This window comes from Polypterus senegalus, chromosome 8 (genome assembly GCF_016835505.1).
Source record: "Polypterus senegalus isolate Bchr_013 chromosome 8, ASM1683550v1, whole genome shotgun sequence".
In the NCBI taxonomy this organism is placed as follows: domain Eukaryota; kingdom Metazoa; phylum Chordata; class Cladistia; order Polypteriformes; family Polypteridae; genus Polypterus; species Polypterus senegalus.
Window position 1 is genome coordinate 30,362,300 of NC_053161.1, and position 21,323 is coordinate 30,383,622.

Here is a 21,323-nt window from a genome sequence, read left to right on the forward strand (position 1 = left end):
GTAGGACAAAAGACACAGACAATCAAATCGTATATAAGCAACATCTCCTGGAAGAACGGTCAGCTCAGCAAGTAAACATCAACAAAAGAAAGGCTGAAAGACAAAGAAAAATACGAGCAAATAGATTGATTGTAAAAAAGAAAATGAGCGTCAGAATATTCCCCGTATTGATTTGGCTCTATCCTCTACTAATTTACCCTTTACCATAAGAAGGCGACAATTTCCAGTTACATTAGCCTTTGCCATAACAATTAATAAAGCTCAAGGGAAAACCTTAGAAAAAGTTGCCATTTACTTGCCAGAACCAGTATTCAACCACAGTCAGTTATATGGTGCATTATCAAGAGTTAGAAGTTTTACAGATGTTGTTGTCAACGTTGTAGATGGTCCTGAACAAGAGTGTTTACAAATTGTTGTCTATAATGAAATTTTATTGAAAAATTTCCTGAGGTAAAAAAAAAAACATTTTCCTAAATATCTTCTTCAGGTATTGTGTATTACAGATTGTTATAAAGTTTTACACTAAGGCAATATTAATTACACTTACTGTATTGTCATATACGTTTCTATTTTATTTTTAATATTATTTTACTTTAGGCATCTTGCAAAAATATTTTTAAGAAAAAAATTAAGACAACAAACAGAATGAGGTCAAGGTCCCTTGCCATTTAATATAGACTGTTCCTACTAATGTTTATGCAATATTTGTCTAGCGTCCGTTATTGTAACCGGCTTAATGTCTAGTATGTTAAATAAAATAGAACTTTTTTTTCTGACAGACAGTAAATTGAGACTTTAAGTAGTAAAACCTGTACTGAGCAATAGATATAGTATATTGAACACTTCAATAACATTTTTTATAAGAACACTGTAAAAGTAAAGTTTTTAAGTAGAAATGAAGGCCAGCTTTACATGTTATCAAGCAATCTAATGTTTCCTGAATAGTAGCAAGCAAAATTTCACAGACAATTTAAAAATCATGCAAGACCCCTTATTAGGCATAGTTTAAAATCAACTAAAATGAGGGTGAATTGCGTGCCAATCACCAATACATCTTACTATGATACAACTGAGACATCTCATCCCTTTGATAACAATTGATTTAACTCATATACTATTTGTTAACCTAGCATTTATTATGATACAGATTTAGTTGGGTCCTGGGGGAATAGACACAGGTCTCAACATACCTGATAAAACAGTTTCGGAAGTAATAATAATCTTTGCTGAGGCAGTAAGTCTGGCAGATGACCTTCCATCAGTGCTACAATCCATCAAAGAAATATACCAGCACTTTTTAAAATTATCAACATATCTTTAAGGCTATTTCAAAGAATGGTGTAACTGTCAGCTTAGAGTTTATTAAGTACTAAAAAATCCAGAGAGCAACAGATCTTTTTTGACTTCCTGGTAAACTGCTGTGCCCTGGTGAAAAAAGATGACGATTTATAGAAAGACATCTCCATTTTCAAAGCAGTGAGAGTGCACTTCACTGTGCCATTAAGAACTTAACCATTCACTCTTTTCATGTATTTCAAGGAGTCAGACAAAGCTGCCCTGTCTCTCTTCTACTTCTCTTTATTTAGTCTTGTAGAGGCACTCACACCAAGTTCTTCTCATATTGGTTGAAGACATTCTTCAAAAAGTCTCCTTGCATACAGATATTTTGCTTTTTCTTGATCATGTTCTCAACCTGTTTATCTCCTATGAAGCCTTGTCTAGCTTCAAGATTAATTGGTTTAAATCTGCTCCTTCCCTATTGAACCCCTCTTGTCATGTTAGATAAGGTCTTCCAGATACCTGGGGTTGGACATCAGTACCACAGACAAGGATTGTAAGCTGTCCAGCTTTCACTCTGTTCTAAGGAGTATCAAATAGTCAATTTTTGCTCAGTTCTCCCTTCAGTTGTCATTCCATACCAGGGATACACTTTCCAAAAATAATGAATTTTAGTAATTAAAGAGCACTTTATAATGTGCTGTACATATATAACATACCAGCCCTCTTTAGTTGGCCCTTGATGAGTGAGTATAAACTAGTCATTCGTGAACCCTGCTCTGGAAAAAGACAACAATAAAGCATCATAAGTTGATTGAAAAACCATTGACAATACTTTCATTGTATGGTGATATTTGGTGCTCTAGTGGGATTAAATAAGTTTGTGCAAAGTAATATGAAGTAAAAACATCAACATTGATCACATTTTTTTCTAAGTAGGGTACAAATAAAATGGCAGAAACACAATTTAAAGGAAAAATAGACCTTTCTAATAAAAGGCTTGTTCTTCTTTTAGGCAAAAAGAATCTTCTGCTTTAGTAAGTCATGTCTTTCTAACAGCAAAAAGCAACCAAACTGGGATGAGATAGCAAAAGGAATAAGTGCCTGCAAAACGCAGACACCACCTGGACAGTCTGTAGGCAATTTATAAATTGTGTAAAAGAATAATTTATATAATCTAATATTTTTCCCACTATTCTTAAATTAAGATGAATAAATTCCTTTATGTATTAGAAAACGTCCCAAACTCCTTCGGCATATTTGCAGTGTGTTTATTTCTTAAATATACAGGAATAATTCAAGCACAACGATAACAAAGTCTTTTAATCAGAATTCAATGAAAACAATAATAATGTAAAAATAGAAGTGAGGATGGCCTGCAAGCTTCTACACCTGCCTAATATACACCCTCTGCTTTAAGATCAAGAATTTCTACATTTCCAGCCTCCATCTCTTCCTTCCTTATCCTCACTGGGCAGGGGTACACCTGCTGTCACAAAACTAAAATGACATGAACTTTCTTCCCAGAACACATTTTGTTAACTCTATGCTTCCTCTTCTTCCCACTCCTAAGGACTTGCCTACTCTTATATCTCTAACGTTGTTCTGAAATCACAAGTGGACATCATTTAAATGCTCAATGCATATCCACAATAGGTCATATGGTGGTGTCTCGCTCTCCCTGACATGGAATTGTACCATAAAGCCTTTACTCTGAGGTTGATGTGGAGCAGGATCAGTCCTCCCAGCTAGAAACAAAATACATCTCCACTCATTACCCTACTTCTTTTTCTTTTATCTCTAAAATATTAAAGTCTCCCTGTGTCTCTCTTTCCCTCTCTCTCCTGCTTCCTGACAAATTTGTCTCTTATGCTCTTTATACATGGAGACGAATTGAGAAACTGATGGACTCGCTGCCATCTCCACACTTCTTTTTTTTCATAACTCTATGCTGAATCCTGAAAGTTGACCTATCTCCTGCTCACTATGGCCTCAGTCAGAAATCCACACACTTGGAGACATTTCTAATGAGTCACGGACTGAAACATTCCCTTCTCTCTCTAGTCCAACCACTTTGTTCCTTCTGGCTCCAACCTTTTGTACCTTGCAGCTAAAGTCTGTGCTCAGAACACATGGAGTCTTCACTTAAACCACCGTACCTATTTGCTTCAAACCTATCTTTCTAGGCACAAACCTACGTCAGATTTGTACTCCCTCAAACATTGTAATTGACTGATAGACATTTCCTCAATGCTGTTATACAACCTTTTAAAATCTTAAAAAAAAAAAACACTCTACAAATTCTAATCAGCATATGAAACTGAAATTTCTCCACAGATTATACTCTGTCCCATGGAGAATCTACCTCGCAGGTTTAGAACTAGACCCCTTTTGTCATCTCTGCCCCTTTAGCCCCCTGGCACCTTAATATCTGTGTGTTCCGGAAATTATATCATTGCTGTTGCCCTCTGGTACTATGTGGCCAAATCTCTCCCCATGATCTACCATTCCTTAGCCCCTAAAATTAAAATTTGAATCATCCTTAATTTCAGAGCTTTCCATTTCTTTCTCCAAGCAGACGCTTTCCATGAATGCTTTCATCACAGCTAACTTGATATAAGCAGTTTCTTAGCTTTGCTACTCCTTCAGTCTTCACACTTTATCCAATTCCATCTTGAGCTCTCTGTGTCCAAGATCAAAACCTCTTTCAATTCTACATTACAGACAAAGAACCACAGACACATGAAATAAGTTACCAAGAAGTGTGGTAGACAGTACAACTTCAGGGACTTTCAAAACAAGACATGTTATTTTGGAGATGTTAAAATGGTACATTTTGTTGGGCTGAATGGCCTGTTCTCCCAATGTTTTACTGTTAAGGAGCTAAAATACTTGCATTTTTAACCCTGTGCCTAAGGGGCTAAGGAGTTCTGCTAGACTCAGAGTTATTACGTATTTCATTTTTTTGTCAGTGTTGTTAGCAACCTAAAACAGATTAATATGCTATGAGAAAATATAATGAAAATGTATGGAAACTATATATTAAAATATGAAGTCTGCAAAATAGAGCAAACTACCATAGTGTGCAGTGAAATGTATTAAGCAGGGGTGTTCTGATCAATCACCTGATTTTCTAAGCTTTATGGTAATTTAGTTGCAGTGATCCTTTACATGAGACATTACGATAGTTAAGACAGTGCATGACTTTTATTTATTTATTTATTTGCAGCAAACTTCCTGCAGTGTAAACAAAGAGCAGCTAGCAGTGGTTTATTTATGCTGATTGGAATATTAGCCTTATGTTAAAGAAAAATAAATCAGAGAACTGGTCATGTGCAATTAGACAAATGGAAAGAAAAGCTACTTTCTTTAATGAATTCAGACCTTTTTATTTTGTCCTATAAATTAAAATGGACACTGTTTGAGTTTGGACAGTGAGCTTGTTTTAAGTGCAGCAGTATACATTTTTAAATGGAAAAAGGAAAGAAAGACGAATTTGAGATTGGTACTTAGTAAACAATAGGCTTTTTAAAAGATTTGTACTGTATTTATTATTTGTTGCTGTGTGTTATACAGCATACGTTTTGATAAGAAACAAGCACTACATAATTGTGGTTATCCACATTTGTAATTATACCTCAAGAATTATACATTTCTGTGAGACACTGAAGAAAAAAAACACACACCTGTATAAATGTAGTTAATGTATATTTTAACAGCAAACAGGGGTAGTGCAATTAACGTTTTAAAATGATTAAAACCTGTAAGTGCATATACAGTATATTTACATTTAAGCAGTGTTTGATTGCCAATATCAATGAATCGATTGTCTGAGAATATCATTTTTTTCAGAGAAATGGTGAAACCTACTTTTTTAATACAACTTTATCTTAAATAAGTACATTAGAGAAAAATCTAAACAATACAACCACTTGAAATTATTAGACGCATTTTCTTTTATGCCATATATATTATGGATAAATATTTTTGTATACTGTATATGTCACTAGTTAACGTTTGTATTGTAAGGACATTATAATCTATTTTGGTATTTTTATGGTCACTGAACAATAAGCCTACATAATTTAATTTTGTTAATAAAAAATAACAGTGAACACCTGTGGTCTATAGTTTAATTATAAGAAAAGAGTTAACACTTTAATATACTGTAGGACATAACACTTCTATGCACCTAGTTACACAGGAGCTTAGTGTAGAATGCTTTTTAAAAGGACAAAGGAAAAACAAAATCAAAATCTGTATCGGAATCAGCTGATCAAGTGAAATGAAATTGGTGATTGGTATTGCTGTGCTTAAAAAGTTGTCTGAGCAATGTTTGTGTGGGAGTGGCACTTGGCAGAACAGATTAGTGTGGAAAATTTAACAAAAACTGACGGTATTTCATTCTGCACATGAAAATATGACAACATCCTGTCACACACGTGTGCATGGGAAGCAGCTGAAGGGCTTAGACAATACTGTTTATACATCTGCCCAGGGGGGGGCGGGGTACGCTGACGCTCTTTCTGAGTTCTCTGCAGGTCTTACCCGGGAAATCCCACCAGGAGCCGCCATTTCCAGGAAGGACACATCACTCCGGTTCCGCCCCAAGAATGAGGTCACTTCGGTTCCGCCCCAAGGATGATGTCACTTCCAGTTCCGCCCAGAGGACGACATCATTTCCGCCCTCTGTGCTATAAAGCTCACTGCCTTTGCTTAGGCAGGCAGTTCTGTTTTGGACTCTGTTGTGTAAACAACTGTTTAAAAATGCCTCAAAGACTTTTGCAGCCGGGAAACCGCATTAAACGGGTGGCTGCCCCAAACCTTTCCACGCCTCTGGTCTCCAGTTCTTACAGTGGCGTAGTCGGCAGGATGGGGTCCCGAAGAACCCGGGACACGAACTTCAAGGAACCAGGTGGGTGAGTACCGGGGCCGAGTTTCGGGGCAGGGAGTGCGCGGAGGGTCAGGAAGGACGCGGTGCAGGCTCTGCTCCACGAGCATAACCCGGGGCTACCAACCCATCTCGTGGAGAAGGTAGAGGGGACCCACAGGCATGGGCTGGCTTCTGGGGAAAACACACGAGTGGCTCAGTATGCTCTTCTGGGTAGGAAAGCCGAGCCGCCCATCGGGACCAAGGTCCCTGTTAACGATGGGCTGTCCCCAGGCCGGCAGGTGAAGAATATAATAGACTGGGAGTTTAACCCAACTAAAGGGCTGTCAGAGCAGGCTATGGCTCTCTGGCAACAGGTGGGTGAGTGGCTACGGCCATTTGATTTGACCCCCTTGCAAATAGTGCAGCAAGTGGCCTGTTTTTGCTGCTACAGCGATACCCCAGGAATTTGCCCAGCCGGCCTGGGGCGAATTCCATTCTATGGACGAGCTGCTACAGCTCTTGCAACCCAGAGGCCGGCTGTGAAACCGGGGAGGCAGAACAGCCGCTCTGTGGACTACCGGGAGTTATGTCCTACAAAAGCAGTCCCTTCCACGCAATCCAGAGCCTGTTCCGAAGTCGCCGGGCCGTCTGGCTTGCGACCTGTCGGGGAACAAGGCGGACCGTAGGGGACAATGGCGGGTTGTTTGTGTGCCCTTAGCAATCCCTGGCGGATAAACATACGGGAGAGCTTCTTATTAATGGACATATGATAACAGCGCTGTTTGATTCCGCAGTAACGTGTCTGTCGTTGCTCGCCGCTTTGTTCTACCGCAACAATGGATTAAAAAAAGACCAGTCTAAAATGTATACACGGAGATATCCGCTGTACAATACCGCCCGGTGTTACGTATGTCTCGGAGGAACCCTTCGCAGCTTACGAAGCGGTACACCCGGATCCTCCGTTTCCCGTAATCCTCGGGCGGGACTGGTCTGACAGTAACCGCGGTAGTTTAGAAAGCTTTTGGCCTCGTTATAGATGATAAAGATTCATCTCAAGCTGCTTCCACACCGTGTAATCAGCCGACAGGGAGTGGGGTGGTAGGCCAAGAAATTGACGAAGACACTCCCGGACCGTCGCGGGCTACTACGCCATCCACTAGCGCCCCGGCAGCGAGGGAGGAGTCTCCGCCCCTTGAGGTCAGACCGACCCGCTCTCTGAGTTGCACTTTCAGTTTAGAGCGACCGGCTTCTTTCAAGAGAGAACAGTGGAATGACGACTCTCTGAAGCACATAAAGAATGCAGTGGTTCTCGTTAACGGCCAACGACGCATTTGCCCATGCCACAGGGACCTCACTTTGTCATAGATAATGAGTTATTGTATCGGGTCGCTGAACATGAGGGGAAGGTCCGGAAGTTGTTGCTAGTCCCGCGGACCTACCGGCGGCAGGGTTGCGAGTTAGCACACTCTCACCTTCTTGGAGGCCATCTCGGCCCGATAAAACATTAGAGCGCATTAAGCTCCGCTTTTTGGCCGGGATTAATGAGGAGGTTCGCCGCTTTTGCATTTCCTGTCCGGAGTGTCAACTGCGGCAAATTCCTAGGAAGGACCGTGCTCCTCTGATTCCCCTTCCCCTTATTGACGTTCCTTTGACAGGATTGGGGTGGATATAGTAGGACCCTGAGCCCTCAGCCCGAGGATATAAATATATACTCGTCCTCGTGGATTATGCAACCCGATTCCCTGAAGCCGCTCCATTGCTCGGCTACCACTAAAAATATTGCACGGAACTAGTAGGAGTCTTTTCACGGTGGGCATTCCTAGAGAAGTCCTGACGGACCAAGGAACGCCTTTCACCTCGGAAACGCTCAAGGAGACTGCCAAGTTACTGAAAATAAAGCATTTAAAACCTCGTGTATCATCCTCAAACCGATGGGCTAGTGGAGAGATTTAAATCAAACTCTCAAGCAAATGCTACGTAAGGTAGTCAGCAAGGATGGGAGGAATTGCGACCAACCCCTCCCCTTGTCCTCTTGGCCTACGGGAAAGTTCCTCAAGCCTCTACGGGGTTCTCTCCCTTTGAATTACTATACGGAAGACAGCCCCGGGACTTATTAGATATTTTAAAAGAGGGCTGGGAAGGGGAGGCACAGCCCTCCACTAATATTTTGGAGTATATAGCCCAATTGCGCGATAGATTTGATGCAATAAGACCTATTCTAAAAGTCATATCGAGGAGGCACAATCAGCACAGGCCGCCTGTATGACCGGGTACGACTCTCCGGGAGTTCCAACCGGGGGATCGCGCCATGGTATTGGTTCCTACTTCACACTCTAAACTGCTCGCACATTGGCTAGGCCCCTACGAAATTAAGGAGAGGAAGGGATTGGTCGACTATTTGGTGAAACAGCCCAATCGCCGACCAGCTGAGCGAATATATCATGTAAACCTGCTGAAACCGTGGAAGGAGAGGGATCCCGATCCCTCCTCCGGACAGCCCTGCTCTCTTCGCGGAAGTAAGTTCCCTTAATTTCGGCGAACAGATATCTCCCAGACAGAGACAGGAGCTCGAAGCAGCTATCCGCGGTCCCAGAGGTGGTAAGTGAACAGCCAGGTCGGACCTCTCTGATTGCGCACGACATATTGACTGACCCGGGGGTGATCGTCCGTGAGCGACCCTACAGACTCCCGGAGGCAAAGAAAGTAGAAGTGGAACTGGAAATCAAGCGAATGCTGGCACTAGGAGTGATCGAGGAAAGTAGTAGTCCCTGGTCCAGTCCCATCGCCTTGATTGCTAAGCCTGACGGCAGTTGGAGGTTTTGCAATGACTTCCGTCGGCTCAACCAAGTTTCCCGATTTGATGCTTATCCCATGCCTCGCGTGGACGACCTCCTCGAGACTGGGACCAGCCAAATTCTTGACTACACTTGACATGACAAAGGGGTACTGGCAGGTTCCTTTAACGGAGTCCGCGAAGGAAAAACGCGCTTAGCACTCCTAGCGGACACTGGCAGTATCGTGTCCTTCCATTCGGGTTACACGGGCCTGCGACTTTTCAGCGCCTGGTGGACAAAGTGCTCCGCCCCATAACTCGCTCTGTGCTGCCTATCTGGATGGCGTTGTCATCTATTCCAGCACCTGGAAGGAGCACATACAGCAGGTCACAGCAGTATTACGGACATTGGGAGAGGCCGGGCTCCGCATCAACCCCAAGAAATGTTTCTTCGGATTGAGAGAAGCCAAATATTTGGGCTACCTAGTGGGCGGGTACTGTGAGGCCACAGTGTTCCAAGTTGCAAGCCATAATGGCCTGGCCCGTCCAAAACCAAGCGGCAAGTCCAATCCTTTCTCGGTTTGGCGGGTACTACCGCCGGTTTGTGCCTCGTTCTCCGAGAGCGGCGCCTTGACCGACTTGACAAAGAAAAGAGCTCCTAATACGGTGGTATGGTCTGATAAAGCGGGGCTGCATTCAGTGACTTAAAAGGGCTCTGACTTCAGCACCTATCTTAATCTCCCTAACTTCTCTCTCCCTTTTGTCCTCCAGACGGACGCCGGACACAGGCTTGGGAGCCGTGTTGAGCCAAAGCGCCGACGGTGTTGAACACCCCGTTATGTACCTGAGCCGGAAACTGTTGGACCGGGAGACCAGGTACGCGGCGGTGGAGAAAGAGGCTCTGGCGATCAAATGGGCGGTGACTCAGCTGCGGTACTACCTCTTGGGTCGCGTGTTCACTCTGGTGACGGATCATGCGCCTCTGAAGTGGATGGCCCTTCACAGGGAGTGAATCCACGGGTCACGAGGTGGTTTCTTGACCTGCAGCAGTACAAATATACGCTCGTTCATTGACAGGGGTCCCTTCATGCCAACGCCGATGCCCTCTCCCGGGCCCACGACCTCTCGGTGCAGGTCGCCCGACCCGACGGGTCTGGGCTGAGGGGAGTCTTGTCACACACGTGTGCATGGGAAGCAGCTGAAGGGCTTAGACAATACTGTTTATACATCTGCCCAGGGGGGGGCGGGGTACGCTGACGCTCTTTCTGAGTTCTCTGCAGGTCTTACCCGGGAAATCCCACCAGGAGCCGCCATTTCCAGGAAGGACACATCACTTCGGTTCCGCCCCAAGAATGAGGTCACTTCGGTTCCGCCCCAAGGATGATGTCACTTCCAGTTCCGGCCCAGAGGACGACATCATTTCCGCCCTCTGTGCTATAAAGCTCACTGCCTTTGCTTAGGCAGGCAGTTCTGTTTTGGACTCTGTTGTGTAAACAACTGTTTAAAAATGCCTCAAAGACTTTTGCAGCCGGGAAACCGCATTAAACGGGTGGCTGCCCCAAACCTTTCCACGCCTCTGGTCTCCAGTTCTTACAATCCATAAAGACAGTAGTGCTGGTAAGTATGGAACGAAGTTGCAGGTGGAAATCACTGTGTCTATTCTGCCACAAATATTTGGGGTAAATGTTGTGTTAAGTACCAAAGAACATAAAACTTTCAAAAAATGCCTACTAGCAGGGGATATCACTGTGAAATCATGTCTAGTAATAAGAGGAAACATCACATTTTTATAAAATAAAAAGTTTATTCTTAGAAAAAAACTGTTCAATAACAATGAATGTCAGTGGAGCACAAAAGGTAAAGGAATTGTCCAAAACCACTAAGGTAATCCAATGAAAACAAAGTTCCAATGTAATAATCCAGACACTAGTAAAAAAAAAAAAAGGTCAAAATTCTGAACATATACTGAGGCACAAGCACAGTATAAACACAATTAACTTACTGACTCCAGAGCACACTCACAATGAATTGCTAGGAACTGTGGAAGGCCCTCTGAATTTATAGGACAGATGGCACTTCTTGGCAGTGGTTGGCAGGTGGCCCGGCCTGCTGGGGGGACCACCCACACAACAAGTGCAATATAACAAAGGAAGCTTATATATACATGGGCATAACCAAAAACAAAGACTGATGCACATGATCAACATAATTAAAAGAAATAAAAACAAACAAAGGAGAATTAAAACATGAATTTGAACCCCCAGCCAGGGGAAGAACCCAGGCTAAGACATGACAGTGATGATTGAGGCTTGCTATCTTTGTGGTTAAAAAAAAGAAATGCTGTTTTAAAAACACTTCCAGATATTTTGAATTTCTCTGAGAGTACGGCAAATTGCTTGAACATGTTTTTGCTATAGTATGACGCTGAAACAGGAAGAAAAATTGCTGAAATGGTGCTCTACATCATTCAATATCAAAGCTGAACAGAAAAGTTTAGAAAACCTGTCTGAAAAAGGGTTCTCAGTTGCCTTGAAAGCTTGAATACTTTAATAAGTTCAGCTAGCGAATTAAAAGGTTTAATCTTGCTTGACTTCTCACAACAGTCACTTTCCAAATGAGTCACCAAATAATCTTGCTAACTAAAGATATTTCTTTTTCCTTAATAGACATGCCTTTTAGGGTTGAGAATTCTTAATTGCTTCCATTTTTCTTAACTAGTAGCTAAATAATGATGAGATGAGAAGCAAGCCAGCTAACCAGAGGATAACAAACTTCATTCCTTGAAGGAGAGTATTTTTACTCCAACCAATTTTTTTAAATAGAATGCAACTCTTGCTATCAGTAATCTCGTTGTTTAACTACAATTTAATTAGTATGGCCTGTTAGTGCTGCTATTCCCCCACACCATACATTTCTAAAACAGCTGATTTTCTTTTTATTGAGAGTTCCAACAAATGTTTTGTTGACAAGAGCTGTTTGCTTGCTTTGCATTTCTTTATTGTTTGACCACTTCAGAAGCAAAAGTTAAATCTTTGAAAAGCAAGCCATTTAAAATTAAGGCAACAGATGGCTATGTGTTCAATTGGAAAGTAATAATTGAAAAGTTGCTATAACAAAAACCAGCAGCCACTCTTGGCTCCCAAGTTCTGAGTTGGACACCCTTGTTTCAGAGGAAGCATCAATCTTGTCAAAAGTGGACAAGTTTATGATAAGTGGTCTGTGGCACTGTGCTAATTTTAAATAAGTAATCACACCCTACAAAGTGCAGTGCAGGCTCTAATCGGATGTGGGAATGCGCTTTGCTCCAGAGACCTCATTACTTCCTCAGAGTGAGTGTTGCATGCACACCTATACCCCACAAGCAAAAGAGAGACAGAGAGAGATAGACAGACAGACGTGCATCGTGGAGAGAGGCAGGATGAGCCAGGCAGTGTGAGTGCGCAGTTGTAGGCCCCCAAGGAAGCGAAGATCAGTCTTCTAGGGTCAGATCATCCCCAATGATTAACTGTTGAAACAATCGGGATGGTACCTTATCTCAGGGATCGGAGGTATACCAGGGGTGTGAAAAGGAGGACAACCAATCCCAAGAGGCTTGGCTGGTGCCACTTTGAGGCATCTAATGTGGGGGCCGGGTGAGCAAGCAATTGGTGAGCCAGGAAGACGAAAGTGAAGTCCAGCTGGGCTCATCCAACAAAATATGAGGGACCTGATGGCTGTTGATTTTAACCTTGTTTTAATCTGGATTTTCAACGCACTGTTTTTATGGATTAATTATTTAAAGAAGAGAGCAATGCACTTTTGAACACTGCTTGTTTTGATTGACTTTGTTTTAATAAAAACACTTATTACATTGCACCTACCCCTTGCTATGTGTGAGTGTCCTCATTTGCTAGGCTCATCCCTTGAGTATCTTATCGGCAGCAGCGGGTTCAAGAGACTCTCCTGGATGCAACAGGAGCATGGAGCCAACCTGCACCGTCACAAGGTTCCAATGAACAAAACCAGTTGTTTACGTCTTGCGAAAGGAAAACAGTGTATGATGATTTTAGGGTTTCCAACAACCTGGATCTGGCCAAAGCTGGCAGCACTGTGAGGAATATGTTGGTTGATTTCACCATTGCCTTCAATACTATCCAGCCAACCCTGTTAAGGGGTAAACTCAAGAGATATGCAGGTGGATGAGCCTATGGTGGCCTGGATAAGGGACTATCTGTTGGGCAGACTGCAGTTGGTAAAACTCAAGGATTGTGTTTCTGATATGGATCTAAGCAACACTGCAGGACCACAATGAAAAATCCTGTCTCTTTTAACCTTTGCTGTGTACACCACTAACTATAAATATACAGAGACAGAGTTAAGGAGTCAGGAGCAGAACTTTGTTTCGTGGTGCAAAGAAATTTGTCTGCATCGTAACATCAGCAAAACCAAGGAACTGCACCAAAGGGCCATTACTCCTATAATAACTGGGGGTCCATATCAGTGACAGGTTGGACTGGTCTCACAACACAGAGGAACTATATAAAAAAGGGCAGAGCAGGTTCTTCTTCCTTAGAAGACTGCTTTCCATTAATGTGGCAAGTGACATCTTTCATATCTTCTACAACTCTGTAATGCCAGTGTGATTTTGAATGCTGTTGTGTGTTGGGCCGGTAATATCACTACAGTAGAGGCCCACTGAATTAACAAACTAAAAAAAAGGGCAGGCTCAGTTATGGGACACACTCTGTACTACCTGGAGGTAGCAGCAAAGAAGAAAAGGAAGACAAAACTGAGTGATTGTGACTATCAAGCCAGTAGTCTTCCTTTCTTTCATTTTACATTTTTCTTCATTTTTAGTCATTGTGGTGTGTTTTCAGAACATAATGTGTATGTTTATACATTTGTATTTATCTATCTATTTTTGCATTTCTTTCTTTCTTTCTTTCTTTCTTTCTTTCTTTCTTATGTTAACCCTGTAAAGACCTTTGAGATAGTGCATGTTGACTGAACCAATAAACTTCAGAAATTAATTATACTTTCTATAATCATCACAGAAATGTACAACTGGGATACTTTGCATCTATTAGGACAAATACATGTACAGTAGTTTAATGTAAAAATTACTGCTTTGGGTAATTCTGAATTCCCAGAAATGTAAAAAAAAAAACTTTATTATACAACTTACAACAATTTAGTTACTGTCAAAATGCTCCCTTTGAGATGCAATACAGTTGTCCCAATGCTTCTTCCATTTCTGGAAACATTTCCTGTACTCGTCTTTTGTTACAGTGTCTACAGTCTCTTGAGATATTTTCCTGGATTTGTAACAGCAAATCACCTTCCACTCAGTTTAAATTTTAATTTTGTGTTAACAACACAAAAGTCACAGGAAGTGACGCAACAGTCACATTGTTTTTGGCCAAAAACCCTTTGAACAACATTGTGAGTGTGCTGTCATGTTGCAGCCGTGCGTGCAGGTGCACTGTCATGGTGCAAAACACAAGTTTATGTGTGCTCCTGCACCAAACTTTTTTCCTGAAGTTTACACACCAATGCCTTAGCAGTTTAGCATAATGTTGCTTATCAGCAGCCTGTTCATGACAAAACTCTTTATTAACAAGTCCATTAAATCAGAAAAATGTGATCATCATTGTTTTTGATGTTCAATGTCCTGACATGTTTTTTTTTCATCATGAACAAACAAAAAAAAAAAGACCAATTCACCTGCGCAATTGTAGAATTAATATGCATCTTGATCACCTCAACACAATGCCACTTGGCAGACTGATTAATGAGACTGTGTGTATGTAATATCAAGTGGCACAGTTAATAACTACACTCTCTTCCCATGCTATTCATTGATTCTGGAATTGCATTTTGTACTCCGGCATAAAAGTGACTGGCTCACAGTCCCACAATGCACTCTATCAAACTACTGAGAAAAAATGCAATGATAAAGATACATGCACTGTGTGAAAAACTTACCATCCAAGTAATGGTTAATTCTCTATTGCTTCCCCCACCTCCTCCAATATGTGATGGTGCCACAGTTGGCGCTAAAATAAAAAAAAATTCTTATGTAGGACTTTGTGAATAAAATTGTCATTCTTAAAGAAAATAATATTTACAAAAAAAAAACCACACATTTAACCATCAAATAGCATTTTCATCTCCACTGATGATTTACTAAAAATAGGTAATTCAGATATAAAGAACCAATGGAATATGGGTAAAGACCATTTTGGATCTAGCTCAGATTTATTTTTAAAATGTCATGAAAGGACAGACTCTCTGTTAAGAAAGGTTACTGCAACACAGTCAGCTTAGATGTTTGAAAAAAGGATTACTCCATACATTGCCAACTGACTCATCAAGCAGCAGCTCAGTATAAGACTGTTCATCTCTCCAAACAAGCAGACAAGATATGCTTATGAAAGGAAAGAGAGAAGAACCCATACTTTCAGAAGTCGATCCCGGATTTGTGACTAAAGAATTAGATTCCTCAGTCATCTCAGGCCGCATATCTTATACCAGTTAATGTATTCTTCGAAATATGTTTGGAGCCCATTCAGTCCATCAATCTTGTTTCAATATCTCATCCAGGTCGTTCATTTGAAATGCAAAAATGCCAAGCGTAAAAAAGGCAAGTCAGCAAAGATTTAAAACAGAGAGTGGCAAAGAACTACTAAACTTCCAGTTTTATTAATGGATTGTGATTATTCATACAGACTTTGGGAGAAATCAAAATAAAACAGAGCTGCATCTGTGTGGTTAATTTTAGAAAGGAAATTTCATTCAAACTCCGCTTATATGATTTGCTTCTGTGCTTCAGTCATCAATTACTATTGTCAGTTCAGTAGCACTCCAGTTGGGTCGTGTATCATTCACTTAAAATATGCAAGTAATGTAGGAAATACTTTAAAGCAGAGACGCTATACTCTGCTGCTCCAGTACACAAAAATAATATGATTCAGCTTTCTTTAACCTACACTGTACTTAACACACGGGAGTCATTAGTTTTCTAAGTTTATGTACAAGTTAGAAGGAAACCTTGTCAAAAATGTACCCAACCTTCCCAATTCTCCATCAATATCTATTATCAATACATTTTATCCATTCATAATGAATGTATTAATAGTATTTCCAAACTTTACCAACTATTTTCACAGCGCACAACCCTACATGATCTTAACTAATGATGGGAATGGACACCTGTCAATCTCTTTGTCAAGGAATGGAATTAATTTATTAATAACATACACACTTCTAAAATTTGTGCAAAGCATGATGGGCATCAGGTTAAAACTGGGCACATCTTTCAAGATTAATACTATCCTTTACTTAAGATCAAGGACAGAATAATAAAAACCCTGAACCATATCATCATGCATCAGCGTTGTTATGCCTAATATTTGGGGAAACCTTTTGCTTATTTATCAGAAAGTTCCAGTTTCACAACTACTCCTGATCTCCTAATAGCATTATTTGGAGTATTACCTGATGGGATACTCTATTACTTGACTGCTAAAATATCCTGTTTAACTGGAAAAATCCTAACTCACCCTCTATAAATCACTACAAAAAGTACTGTATGTTTTGTATTATTTAAAAATAGAAAATATCAAACTTTTCTAATGAAGAATGGCACAAAGCTTTTTAGAATTTATTAACAGTTAATCTATCTTTTTCTAAAACAGCCCAGCCGACTTCTGTCTTTACTTCACTTTTGTTATCTTTTAATGTCCTAATATACTGTACAGTACGTGAGAAATGATCTTGTAATTGGTTTTGGTCTCCATGGCTCTCTGAACTGGCGAAGGGGTTAAGTGTTGACTAGCATTTTAACATATGTTACATTGCTGGAATCTTGTACCATGAATTGTGTTTTGATTTTTGTGCTGTGATTTTAAACTAATAAAACTTAAGTAAAACATTTATTTAAGCATTTTATTCTTGTATTTAACAGATTTTTCAAAGTAAATTCAATTTATAAATTGAACTACAGAATACACTATTTTAATATAATTTAGAAATGTGGTTAATCACACCAGACAAAATGTTCTTTCCCTGACCATATAAAGAAAACTTTTTCTGCTTGCATTCAAATTTATCTTAAGTAGTTTACAGCTTTATATAATTAAGTATACACAAAGGTAACATTGCAGTCCATTTCAAGTTTTAAACTTACTACTTTTAAACAGTACTATTTGGATAGTATTTGATAAAAGAAAGCTTAGAGCATACTGATTATGTGACAATAAAATTGACTTTTGTGCTCTCTGTCTCACACCCCACCACTCTCAACAAACCTCACCATTTTCTATGACTAATCCAAGACGTTCTGAGGATATAATTAAATTAAACTATACAGTATATTACTTCCAGAAGCAATAATAATCCAAATCCCAAAGCAAAAGACCTTACTAGAAATATTGAATATAGCTGAAATATTTTTACGAAGTTTACACTACATATTTGGCACAATACTAAAACCAGAGGGATAAATTAAAAGGCATGAAAAAGGATTATAATTTTTTAATTAAATTTTTTAAACATGAATGCCAAGTGACTTGCCAGAATAAAAAAAAAATCTGTTTTTTACGTAATATATATATATATATATATATATATATATATATATACATATATATATATATATATATATACACGTACATACACACTAGATCCTTACAAATTAAAAATAAAATTTCTGTACTGCATCTCACATAAATACCTAAAAGAGTTCTACGAAAATAAGGGGCTGTTTGTTGGGTAGCCCAAATTTTCTGCAATGGAAGAATTGTTCCATATTTAAAATTTTAATTGGGTGCAGTAAGAAGGAACTGAATTTCACTGGAAATTCCCTTTCCAAATCAGAGGCCACCAGTTTTTTGCAGTGAATATTATAAGGGTCAGGACTCTAAGAATAACAGGGAATCAAACTCTGATAGATCTGTTTTTTGTGGCCAACTGTATGCGATATACTCAATGTTGGGTGCAGCAGGAAATATTTTAAGTACCCCTAACATAACAAAAATAGAAGTGCATATTAACATACATTACCTGATATGACAGCCTTAAATATTTAAATGATACATTCATGGTTGAGGATGAAGGTGAGGTCTGCATACACATTTGACCTACAACGACTATCCATCCATCCATTTTCCAACCCGCTGAATCCGAACACAGGGTCACGGGGGTCTGCTGGAGCCAATCCCAGCCAACACAGGGTGCAAGGCAGGAACCAATGCCGGGCAGGGTGCCAACCCACCACACCTACAAAGACTAACTTTAGATAATCTAATACAGAAATGACTGAAATTCAAATATTTCAAAATCATTTTGGAGGCTACAGTAGCTCAAGCCTCTGACCCTTTCCATTGTCAAACCTAGTATCCTTTTATTCTACCTGATTGCTCTTGAGCACAAGTGCATGCACGGCTGTTTTTACTGTAAGAATCGGGGAAAAGGCAATGATAAGCAACAAGCATTGTCAATTCTAGGTAGACAACTGTTTACTATGCCATATACAAATAAAAGTATTGTATTTGATAATTATTAATATGAAGTCCCTATAAAGTATGATCAATGCCTGTGTATTGGTCATGTTGGTTTGATGACATTGTGATGTAGATGGTTGTTGTAGTTTGTTTAAACCACACATATTAACTTTGTTTATAATGCCAACTAATTTAGTCATCTTGTATCCGTTGTCAGCAGCTTCCCATTTTCAGAAAGTATTAAAGATTAGTTAAATAACTCTTATTCAAAAGGTACAGCATTTTCTGCCTACAGACTCAAGCACACTGCAATCAAGCAAAGCATAATAAAACCACAGGCATGTGTCTGCTTGCCCTGAGAGAAAAACTGAAAGGATCAAATTCGGTTCAGGCTTCAGACTGGCAGTACTTTAATAGCAGAACCATTTGAGCTCAGAAGCTACCGACAGAGATGAGAGTTTTTCATTCTGCATAAACCTGCCCAAAGAACAATGCTCTAGCAATACATATATTCAGATAGTTTGCTGCTTATTAATTGTTTCAAACAGTTTTTGTATTACTGAAAATCTGTGCCACATTGTTTGCATCAAAAACAAGTGCTGTGTTTTTCCAGGCTCAATTCAGTTAAGCTGAAACTCAAGAAACCTAGGCTGACAAGAGTAGATCAGTGCTCTCCTTCTGTTGATCATTAATGATAAGTCGCATAATGTCTCACTGTGACTGGAGCTGCCAAGTCAAAAGTTATCATTCTTTTTATTTAGTCAATCTGGTGTGTGTGCAGACCATAGGGTGTGTAGATCTATCTATCTATCTATCTATCTATCTATCTATCTTTCTGTAAAAAGCCTAATTTCCCCCTGAGAACTAATAAAAAATTGTATAACTATCACTCTATATACTGCAGAATTCTGGATCACAATAATGTCACTTTTCCTTACTGATAGTCTAATGCACAAATAAGAATGGTGATATATGGAAGTGCTTTTCATGTTCAGTCTTTGGGGACCCCTATGGCTGCAAGTTTTGGTCCCAAACAACTTCTGCTTTTAAGTGGACCCCTACCTTTAATGTGCAAACAGCTGTTCCTAAATGTCTGTGTTTTAGTAGAATTGGGAAAATTATAAATCTGGGTTTCCTACATTTAATTGGAATGTAGCCAGCATTTCTATATGTTAAAATGAGTTTATTATCATCATCATCATTTTCATTCAACATTTTTGGGTGTTCAGATTACTGAAGCCATTATTTACTAATGACCATGCTAGTAATAATATAACTAAAGGAGGTGCAGACTTTCTGCATTCAGTGTTATCTGCCCTTGGGCAAGCTTTGTTCATCATTAATTGTCATTATCAGGGAGCAGAAAATGTGACACAAGATAAAGTGTGATCACAGAAATAGAAAGATTTCAAAATTTATTATAAATATAAATCTCACAATATTACTTTTTGAAAAATTCAGAATAATAAAATATCAAAAAGATAAAAGACCAGATACTTAAAAAATTAGATCAATTGTAAAACTGGTAGGAATGAAAACTTTCTTTAGACGTGCTGTGATGTGAATTGACGCTATAAGGATGCAGGGAAAGTGCACTTAGTGTTTCATGTAACTATACAGGAATTCTGATGTTTGCTCTATTGTCATGTTAAGATTTGCTTTATATTATATGGCCAAAAGTAAATTAACGCCCATCCAAATTATTGAGTTCAGATGTTTGTTAACAGATGCATAAAAGCAAGCACATAGCATTTGATCTCCATTGATAAGCATTGGCAGTAGAATGGATTGTACTAAAGGTCTCAGTGACTTTAAACATGGCTCTGTCATAGGATGCTACCTTTGCAAGTCAGTATTCTACTCTGCTAGATCTTCCCTGATCACACGTAATTGCTGTAATTGTGAAGTGGAAGCATCTAGGAGCAACAACAGCACAGCCACAAAATGGTAGTCTGTGAGCAGGGCCATATAGTGCTGAAGTGCATAGCACATAAAAATTGCTTGTCTTCTGTTTCATTTTTCACAACACAATTCTAAAAAGAATTCTAACAAGACCCATTCTAAGACTCCCTTGATTGGGAGTCAGCAGTTTTACCATTGCAGCACACAAGCTGTCATATAAACAGCCTACCGTAACCTGCTTTCTTTTTCTTCGATTATATTCTTGAATAAAAGCGCACTTGTTTTGCTATACTTGTACCTTTTGTGAAAGTGTGTATTTGATATATGGACTTCAGGCTTCACACATTATACACTTCAGGTCTACATTATGTCAATTATTACTATAACATGAAAAAGTTTCTGTTTTAACGATGTGTTTATATAGATTGTTGTAGACACGGAACACACAATGTATGTATTCCAAGTGACGATATATTATTTGCCCTCTACAACTCCATCACTTCACTCCAAGATAAACACTGAGCACTGAGAACCTTCTTTGCGAATTGAACTGCAGCGGTGGGATGGGACAGTAGGCTGCTTGCTGTTTGTGCTGATCGACACATTTACAACACAAAAGATGCTGACGGAGAGGTGCGAACGGATTGAAGGTGGGCCGGGATTACAAGTTTTTTTGTAGGCTTTGGTAATTCTAGTGTTAAAGACAAGAATCATCATTCTCTTTACTCAATTAAAAATGCATTATGAACATATTGATACTATACGGCTTATTTTCATATATAAAAAAATATTAAATATTATTAAAAAAACACTTTAAATTAAACTTTAAGGAAATACAGTAAAACATTCTCTTACCTGCTTCTAAAGTTTTAACTTTAGGTGAAGGTACACTAGGTTCACCTATTCCTAACGTATTTACTGCAAATACACGAAATTCATACTCCATCCAAGGAATTAAGTAGGACACATTTGCAAACTCCATGTTTCCTTCTATAACTGATGGAGCTGAAATATA

At 39.6% G+C, this 21,323-nt stretch overlaps 1 protein-coding gene across 2 annotated transcripts in view; it reads right to left on the reverse strand.

Annotated features, from left to right (window-relative positions):
• The window catches only part of LOC120533861 (contactin-1-like), a 388,538-nt gene that overhangs the window by 66,386 nt on the left and 300,829 nt on the right, over positions 1 to 21,323 (reverse strand). For both annotated transcript variants that reach the window (XM_039760909.1, XM_039760911.1), the window contains 2 exons: positions 21,164 to 21,313; positions 14,889 to 14,959 (listed from right to left, as the gene is read on the reverse strand). In XM_039760909.1, the coding sequence (XP_039616843.1) occupies positions 14,889 to 14,959; positions 21,164 to 21,313 (221 nt within the window). The remainder of the gene's footprint in view (positions 1 to 14,888; positions 14,960 to 21,163; positions 21,314 to 21,323) is intronic.